This window comes from Orycteropus afer, unplaced genomic scaffold (genome assembly GCF_000298275.1).
Source record: "Orycteropus afer afer isolate SDZICR_OR568_19922 unplaced genomic scaffold, OryAfe1.0 scaffold01799, whole genome shotgun sequence".
NCBI classification, from domain to species: Eukaryota; Metazoa; Chordata; class Mammalia; order Tubulidentata; family Orycteropodidae; genus Orycteropus; species Orycteropus afer.
In genome coordinates this window covers 4,771-14,133 of record NW_006923386.1, presented here as the reverse complement: position 1 = coordinate 14,133, position 9,363 = coordinate 4,771, and the positions used below count along the sequence as shown (strand labels likewise).

Genomic DNA, 9,363 nt, shown 5'->3' with positions numbered 1-9,363 from the left:
AGGAGCAGTGTGGGAGGTCTGCTTTCTCACAGCTTCTCTTTCTTCCCTCAGGTTTGTCTTCTATGGGTACTGACTGGTCCCCAGAGAAGAAGAGGAAGCCCATGATACTGGTGAGTTGGAAAACTTGTTTTTCTGAAGTTCTGGCTCATTTCCCTGGCAATAGGTATATCATCTCTGAAAGGGAGAAGACGGCTAACCTTTTAGGTGTTTTGTGCCTTCCTATCAGGTACCATGTTAGGGATCTTAGACTGGTTTCTGCACTTTTGCATTTTATTTTTCTACTTCGAAAATGTACCCAAGATTAATATTAAGACTCCAGGAAATCTGAGAGTTTCTGTCAGTGATAGGATAATTTCCAGATGCCTACAAGGAACACCCCACCACTTGTCTGTCAGGAATATTTTTGAAAAACTGAGATTATTAAAATTTTTACGTGTACTATTAAATTTCACTCCACATCCACATACTATCTTGTATACTAGGTATCTTTTTACTTTTTAATTATTGAACCTTTTAAACATGTAGAAATAGAGAGCGTAGTAAAAATAGATTCTCAGGTGCCATCATGGAGCTTCCGCAAACATCTCTAATAGGCCATCTTATCACAGGAATATGGTATTGTATCGAAAAATCTCATAATATCAAATGTAAAATGTCCATTTTTACTTATTTTTTCAGTTCTGAAACCCATTGCCCACACCATACTTCTTTCTCTGACCATGTCCACCTAGCACCACGTGACATCGCACAAGATAAAAAGATACCGTTCTTCAGACTGCTAGACAGATTCTACTCCCACCCTCATATCTGACCTGCTGCCTGCAAATTCCTCTTCCCTTTAGGACACCAGCTGCAAGCCTGGAACACCCCCTGGGCTCCCTTACTTCTGACTTAACTTGCTCCCACTACTTCTCTGGTTTTGAAAATTCATTGGAATAACTTACAGAACTCACAGAAAGGGCTATATTTATGATTACAGCTTTATTATAGTAAAAAGTATATAAATAGATTCATGAGGCAAGTTCCGGGTGAGTTCCCATTATGCAGCTTCCATGTCCCAAAAAGGGAGGCACTGCTATCCCACACACATCGTGTCTTTCACCAACCAGGAAGCCCGTGGACCTTCCCTGTCCAGGGCTTTGTGGACCTCGTTACATAGCCAGGATTGATTGGACCAGGTGCTCCCTCCCCTGAGGTCAGTGGGAATTTGAATGAAGTGATGTGCTGTGTTCTGGTTCCCTAGTGCCGCTCTGACAGGGATGTACCACAAATGGGATGGCCTTAACAAACAGGAGTTTATTCTCTTACAGTTTGGAGGCTTTAAGTCCAAGTTCAAAGTGCCTGGCTCTAGGGGCTGGGTGAAAGCCCCTCAGCCTTGGGCTTCAGCTCTGCCTCCAGCTCCTGACCCACTGAAGCTAAAGGCTTTTTCTTCACTCAGACAGCTGCTGGCTTCTGAGGTTGAGAAGCCCAAGGTTGACAAATAAAATGGCACAGTCCTGATGTTACCAAACTACACAGCAGACCATTAATTTAATTCCATTGTAAGTCCCAAGGTCGGCAGAGCATGGCAGGCTACTGTGCAATGACACGGCTACATGCAGGGTCCAAGCGTGCCATGGGGATGCTAGCTACTATACCCAAGGCTTCTCCTTATATACAGGAAGCAGACCATATCCCAAAGGCAGCTACTTAGCTGCTTCTGGTAGATCCCACCATGGAGTTGACCGCCAGTTTCATCATGGGGACTAACTACCACCAGCTACTCAGCCACTCAACCAGGCCCAGCCAAGTTGATAGACAAACTGAACTACCACATGCTGTGTTGGTGATCTCAGTGTGCCTCTGTGCTTATGTCATCATCTGTGGGCTGAAGAGGAAGCAGAAAAGTTTGTATTCTACACAGGGACTCATGGTTAATGTGCCACGGCAACTGAGATGTGTTTAAATAAGTTCCTGTATTTAAAGTAGGTGAATTATAAAGCAAATGGATTTTAAATTTCACTGCAATAAGTGTTTGTAGGAGCCCTGGTGTCACCGTGATTATGCACTCAGCTGCTGACAGAAAGATTGGTGGTTCAAACTCACCAGGCACTCCACAGGAGAGAAATGTGGCAATCTGCTTCTACAAAGGTTACAGTTTTGGAAACGCTGTGGGACAGTTCTCTTCTGTCACATGGGATCATTATGAGTTGGAATCCACTCAGTGACACAGGTTAAACTGTTTGTTTTTGTTTTTAAAGATTAAGTTATGTATAAATAGCATTATCTGGAATGGTATTGCCATTCTCTTGCCAATGGTTTTGTATAGAGGAGGTACAATTCTATATCATTAGTGAAGTGGTAAGGACTTCATTAGAAGAGCTTATTAAAAACAAAGATCCTGTTTATTACCTGAGGTCTTCACAAATGCTCATTCCAGACCCCGTCTGCTCACTCCCACTTTTCTATGTAGTTGTAGTTTCCTTCCATCTTCTCCTATACATCTTCATGGTCACTTAATGCCTAGCACAAGCCCCACCTGCATGATGCCTTTTGTTCTTTCCTGGCCCATCTGTGCTCGTCCATCTTTGATTTCTTCCTTCATGAATTCTCAAATCACTTTCTAGAATACTGCTTAATGCTTTCATATAGATTCACAAACCCTTCCTCCAGTGAAGTCATTCGGGTTTGAGGGCAGGGTGTGTTTTGTGCATCCCTCGTGCTCCCCACAGATTCTGTCACAAAGCCAGGTGTACAGTCGTGTCCAGAAGAAGTTGATATGAGAACTGTGTTCTGTGAAGAGAAGGAGCTGAGCTTGTTCAGATGCAGACGCTGTAGGGCACCAGTTCAGCTCCTCCCCTTGGGAAGATTGATGGTGATTTGCTGTGCGCTGATTTCCTGCCTCTTCCAGGAACCAGTTACGTTCGAAGACGTCACTGTGGTCTTCACGGAGGCGGAATGGAAGAGCCTGAGCTGTGAGCAGAAGAACCTGTACAAGGAGGTGATGCTGGAGACGTACAGGCATCTGCTGTCATTGGGTGAGGATGTGCTCTTTCCCTCATTAATTCAGTAGATAATTACTGATCACCTACTGTGCGCCAAAGGGGCCCTGGTGGCAGAGTGGATAAGCACTTGGCTGCTTCCCAAAAGACTGGCTGTTGTAATTCACTGGGCACTCCTTGGGAGAAGGATGCGGCAGTCGGCTTCTGTGAAGATTTATAGCTTAGGAAACACTATGGGGCAGTTATTCTTTGTCCCATAGGGTCGCTATAATTCAGAATCAGCTTAATGGCAGTGGGATTTTGGTGTGTGGCAGATAATGTTCCAGACACTCAGAACTCATTAGTCAATGGAATAGAAATCCATGTAAGAAGACAGACAACAAACTGTAAACTATAAACAGAGCTATTAAACCCTGATATGTTAAAAGTGACGAGTGCTATGAAGTGAAAAGCTAGTAATAAAATAGAATGGGAGAAAGGTTTTGAGTGTGACAGGGTGACTGGCTGAATTTTGAAATCGAGTGTTAGAAATCTGTGAGAAGGTCATATTTGACCAAAGACATGAGGTGCTGAGAGAGGTAGGCCTCTGGGTACGTGGAGTGAGAGCATTGCAGATGCCCAAGTTCAGGGGGCTTCACCCAGCCCCTAGAGCTGGCACTTTGAGTTTGGACTTCTAGCCTCCTAAACTGTAAGAGAATAAATCCCTGTTGGTTTAAACCTACCCACTTGTGGTGTTTTTCTGCTGGAGTGGCTCTAGAGGACCAAAAGAGCCACCAAACAGAGTGTCATTGGCCATCAGAGAGATGCAAATCCAGAGCACAATGAGGCATCTTTACGCTCCTACTAGAGGCTAAGAGGGGCTCTGGGGCGCATTGCCTAAGGCATTTGACTGCTAACCAGAAGGTTGGTTGTTCAAACCCACCAGCTGCTCCGCAGAAGGAAGAAGGGGAGATTGACTTCTGTAAAGATTTACTGCCTTGGAAACTCAATGGGAGTTGCTGTGAGTCAGAGTTGACTCAGTGGCAGTGAATTTGGTTTATTTATCTATTGGAGATGACTAAGAGATAAAAACAAAATACCAGATGTTGGTGAGGTGAGGAAATTTGAACCCATATCCATTGCTGGTAGGAATGCAAAATGGAATAGCTGTTGTGGAAAACAGTGTGGTGGTTCTTCAGAAACCTAAAAGTAGAACCACCAAGTGGCTGAGCAGTTCCACTCCTCTGTACGTGGCCCAGATACTCGAAAGCAGAGACTCAGAGACTTATACATCAGTGCTCATTGCAGCACTCAAATGTTGGAAGAAACCTAAACACCCATCAGTTTATGAATGGATAAACAAAACGTGGTCCATACGTACAATGGAGTACTACCCAGCCAGCAGGAGAAATGAAGTCTCGATACACACTTCAGTGTGAGTGGAGCTTGAAGACGTTATGCTGCGCAAAATAAGTCAATCATAAAAGTACAAATATCGTGTGACCTGACTTACATGAATAGACAGGAACAGGTAAATGTATAGAGGCCAAAGTTTAGTGGTTACTAGGGTCAGGAGGGAATGGGGAAGAGAGTGGTCATTGGTGATGGAACAATCACATTGATTAAGGGTAGGGCTGCCCAGCTGATTATAATGCTGTCAGTAGGTTGTACACCTAAAAAGTTGAATTGGCACAAGTTGTGGAACAGATAAATTTACAACAACGACAACAACAACAAAGTAGCTGCTGAGGCTGCTTATGTATAGCCAAACACTTAATGGCATTTGGTTCCTTTACGTGGAGCCACATTGGCACATCCCACTTAATGAGCCTAAGAACATAGTTCGTGCTTCTATTCTACCTCTGTTCCTTGAGTTGTGCTTGGGGTCTTCAAAGTTTTCAAGTGGCCAACCAAGGCACAGCAGTTGGTCTCTATCTACCTGGAGCAATTGAGGATGAAGGAGAGTCAGGAATAGGACGAGGACACAGAATGTGTGGCCAATTGCCTCTTTACAGCTGCCTCCTTTGCCATGAGACCAGAGGAACTGGATAGTGCCCAGCTACCATTACTGAACATTTTGATCCAATATCCCATAGAAGAATCCTGAGTAAACGGAGGAAAATACAGAACAGAATTTCAAACTCCAGGCCTTCACAGTTGAAAGAAGCTGAGAGAGCTGTTTTGCACTGAAGAAGAGTGTCTGCCTACATGCTTCCTGATCCTAAGTTGTACCCTGTTGTTGAGTAAACCACTTAACTTTAGGTATGGTTTGTCAGTTCTGTGTGGACATTGCAAGAGATTATTGAACCCAGAAATGAAGCAGAGAATGCCATGGGGAGGACGGCTGGTATGAGAATTGGTAAAAGCTTGGCAGGGTGGTAAGTCTGACCTGCCTCTCACAGGAATCAGCTTTGGGCTGATCTTAATCGTTGTCCCCCTTGTTTTGGTTACCTAGTGCCGCTCTGACAAAAATATACCACAAATGGGATGGCCTTAACAACAGGAGTTTATTCTCTGACAGTTTGGAGGCTTTCAGTCCAAGTTCATAGTGCCAGGGTCTAGGGGATGGGTGAAAGCCCCTCAACCTTGGGGTTCAGCTCTGCTTCGTGCTCCCAGCCCACAGAAGCTAGAGGCTTTTCTTCACTCACAGAGCTGCTGGCTGCTGAGGCTGCCAAGCCCAAGGTTGACAAGTAAAAAGGCACCATCCCGATATTACCAAATCACCCAGCAGGCCATTAAATCAAGTCCATTGTATGTCCCAAGGTCGGCAGAGCATGGCAGGCTGCTGAACAATGACATGGCTACATGCAGGGTTTAAGGTGCCATAAGCTAGAGACCATTCCCAAGCTGCTTCTTACATACAGGAAGCAGACCACACACCCAAAGCAGCTACTCAGCTGCTTGTGGTAGATCCCACTATGGAGTTGACTGCCAGTTTCATCATGGGGAATAACTACCACCAGCTCCCCAGCCACTCAACCAGCCCTAGCCAAGTTGACACACAAACATAACTACCACACCCCTGAAGTTCAAGTTCAGACACTAATACTATGCCATTTTCACACATACACTGTCACCTACATTTGGCAGCCTACCAGAATGGGTGACTTTTCAGCCCCTTTTTATGAGAAAAGTCAAGAAGAGATTTCCACACACGTCATAGAAGCTGTTATTTCTGGGTAATAAGCACAGTATTATGGGCAGTGTGGATCAGTGTGCGTGTCTGTGGCTTACAGGGTTTCACTAGAAGGAAAAGGCAAACTGTAATAAAAGCTGTTTACAAGGCATCTTATGTGTCCTTGGTAAGTTCCTAGTCTGGCTGACATGTGGAGCAGGTGTTTGGTGTGGCTCACTTGGATTGCAGTACCCAAACCAATGTCATCAAGTTGACTCCAACCCACAGGACCCTATATGACACAGTTAGAACTGTCCATATAGTTTCTAACGTTGTAAATGTTTACAAAAGCAGACTGTATTATTTTCTCCTGTGGAGTAGCTGGTGGGTTAGAATTGCCAACCTTTTGATTAGCATCTGGGTGCTTTAACCAGAGCTTCTTGATTGAAATGAAAAGTTATTTTTGGAAATGGAATATAAATGAATTATTGGGGAAAACGTTGTGTTGTACATACTGTCAGTTACAAGTGTGCCAGTAAGATGCTGTTGGCTGCCATTGAGTCCATTCCGGCTCACAGTGACCCTGTGTGTGCAGAGGATAACTGTTCCGTAGGGTATTCCAGGCTGTGACCTTTCTGAAGCTGATCACCAGGTCTGTTTTGCAAACCACCAATGTTGTGGTAGTAGCCGAGTGCTTTACTGTTGATGCCGTGCAGGGACTCCAGCAATGAGGTGCTGGCTGTCATAAGAGAAGGGAGCGCAGCCCAGCCTGCGTCACTATGGATGCTCTAACGGAAAACTTTCTCTCTTCAGCAGAACCAAAGCCCGAAGCCTGCCCGTGTTCCTCCTGCCTTCTGGCTTTCTCCTGTCAGCAGTTTCTCAGCGAACATGTGCCTCCGATCTTCCCAGGCTCGTGTGCAGAAAACCACTTCCCTCCAGGGGATCCCAGCCCCGGGCAGCAGGAGCAGCAGGACTCTGCTCAGAGCTGCTGCAGTGAACACTCAGAAGGTCCGGAGAGAGAAGACAACTCCAAACCCTTGTGTCGGGGGACAGGGGAGCGAGCGACTGCAAGGGCACTGTCCAGTCCACCCCAGAGACCATCAGCAGGCCCTGGAGAAGGCAGCATGGTGGTAGGAATCGAGGCCAAGTCGGCCCTGCCGGAATCAGAAGCCTCAGGATGTGGTGCCATCAGCTATAGAGAGGATGAGCCAGACTGTGGCCTGAATTCAAACGTTACCACAAACCAGAAGTCCCTCTTCCGGGAGAAGCCCTATGTGTGCAGTGAATGTGGCCGAGGATTTAAGTGGAAATCACGCCTCTTCATCCACCAGAGGACACACTCTGGGGAGAAGCCTTATGTGTGTAAGGAGTGTGGCCAAGCCTTTACCCAGAAATCAGGCCTCCTCATGCACCAGTGGACACACTCTAGGGAGAAGCCTTACGTTTGCAGTGAGTGTTGCCAAAGCTTTGCCCAGAAATCAGTTCTTCTTATCCACCATCGGACACACTCAGGGGAGAAGCCTTATGTGTGCAAGGAGTGTGGGCGAGGCTTTACCCAAAAGTCAGGCCTTCTTAAGCACCAGCGGACACACTCAGGGGAGAAGCCACATGTGTGTGAAGAGTGTGGGCAACGGTTTAGCCACAAGTCACATCTCAAGAAACACCAGAGGACACACTCAGGGGAGAAGCGTCATGTGTGCAGTGAGTGTGGCCGAGGCTTTAAGTGGAAATCTGTTCTCCTTGTGCATCAGAGGACACACTCTGGGGAGAAGGCCTTTGTTTGCCCTGAGTGTGGACGAGGATTTAACTGGAACTCAGGCCTCCTTGTACACCAGAGGACACACTCAGGGGAGAAGCCTTATGTTTGCAGTAAGTGTAGCCGAGGCTTTACCCAGAAATCGTGCCTCCTTAGACACCAGAGGACACACTCAGGCGAGAAGCCATATGTGTGCAAGGAGTGTGGGCAAGGCTTTACCTGGAAATTACGCCTCCTTATACACCACAGGACACACTTGGAAGAAGCCATATGTATGCAGAGTGTGGGCGAGGCTTTAGAAGTCACATCTCATCACACACTGGACAACACACTCAGGTGGGAAACCTTACATGTGCCTAGATTGTGGCCGAAGCTTCACCCATAAATCATGCCTCCTTAGACACCAGCAGACACACTCAAGGGAGAAGCCTTATGTTTCCAGTGAGTGTGGGCAAAGCTTTTTCCTAAAATCAGGCCTCCTTATGCACCAACAGACACACTCAGGGGAGAAGCCACATACACGTATGCAAGAAGTGTGGATAAGGTTTCAGCCAGAAGTCACAGCTCAACACATACCAGAAGACACACTCAGTTGAGAATCTTTGCATGTGCCTAGAGTGTGGGTGAGGCTTTACCCAGAATACACACCTCTTTCTCCAGGGCACACCCTCCGGGGAGAAGGCACATGTGTGCAAGCACTGTGGGCGAGGCTTTAACCATAAACAAAGCCTTGTTAGACATCAGTGCACACTCAGATGTGAAATCTTTGCAGTGAGTATGGCCGGTGCCTTAACTGTAGATGACTCATACACAGGAGGATGCAGAATAGAAGCTCCATGTGAGCCAGGGGAATGGGCAAGACTGGGGGAAAAGCCCCCTTCTCTCTACATCAGCGATAGGTGTTCAGGGTGGGGGGATGCATTATGTGGGCAGGAGTGTAGGAGGTTCTTTAGCCGTCAGTTGTCCTTCCTCTTGTACCAGAAGACATGCTCAGAAAGGAGAGCTGTGTGGGCAGGGTCTGTGGGTGGAACTTTATTCCACTGTCCCTCCTCAGCTGACTAAGTGGACAAGATGTTGCCACCACATGTGCTGGATTCCCCTGCCTCTGAGGGAGTTTCAGAAGTCTGCTGGGCACCTGTGCTCTGTGTGAGGGTGAAGGTGGCAGCAGTCATGGAATAGACACATTTTCCACATTCTGTAACCAGGTGGAAGAGAAAATTAGAAGGTGTTACTTAAGACATCAAAGAATGGTTGACGTGTTTTCTTTCCACATGCCAGTTCTTTCTCATGCTTGCTTGTCCTTTGATTGTAGTGAAATTTTTCTTTAACAAACCATAACTCAGGCTGCGCTGCCATGGGTCCTGAAAGATATATGGAATTCAAATCCATAATCCAGGTTTGTTGAATGAATTTAACCCTTTTAGGAAAAAAAAGTCCTGAATACATGTATTTGCGGGTCAGGTGGAACGATGGATTTGGAGACAGGCCAGGAGGGGAAGGAGTGTCCCACCTCTCCGTGGATGAGATTTCCT

The 9,363-nt window shown here is 46.4% G+C and overlaps 1 protein-coding gene across 1 annotated transcript in view; it reads left to right on the top strand.

Moving 5' to 3' along the window:
- LOC103213375 (zinc finger protein 343-like) overlaps positions 1 to 8,602 on the top strand; it is a gene marked incomplete at its 3' end in the record, with an annotated part of 29,579 nt that extends 20,977 nt beyond the window's left edge. The window contains exons 2-6 of the mRNA XM_007959177.1: positions 52 to 110; positions 2,891 to 3,017; positions 6,889 to 8,103; positions 8,168 to 8,347; positions 8,517 to 8,602. Coding sequence (XP_007957368.1) covers positions 52 to 110; positions 2,891 to 3,017; positions 6,889 to 8,103; positions 8,168 to 8,347; positions 8,517 to 8,602 — 1,667 coding nt within the window. The remainder of the gene's footprint in view (positions 1 to 51; positions 111 to 2,890; positions 3,018 to 6,888; positions 8,104 to 8,167; positions 8,348 to 8,516) is intronic.
- Positions 8,603 to 9,363: the final 761 nt, after the last annotated feature.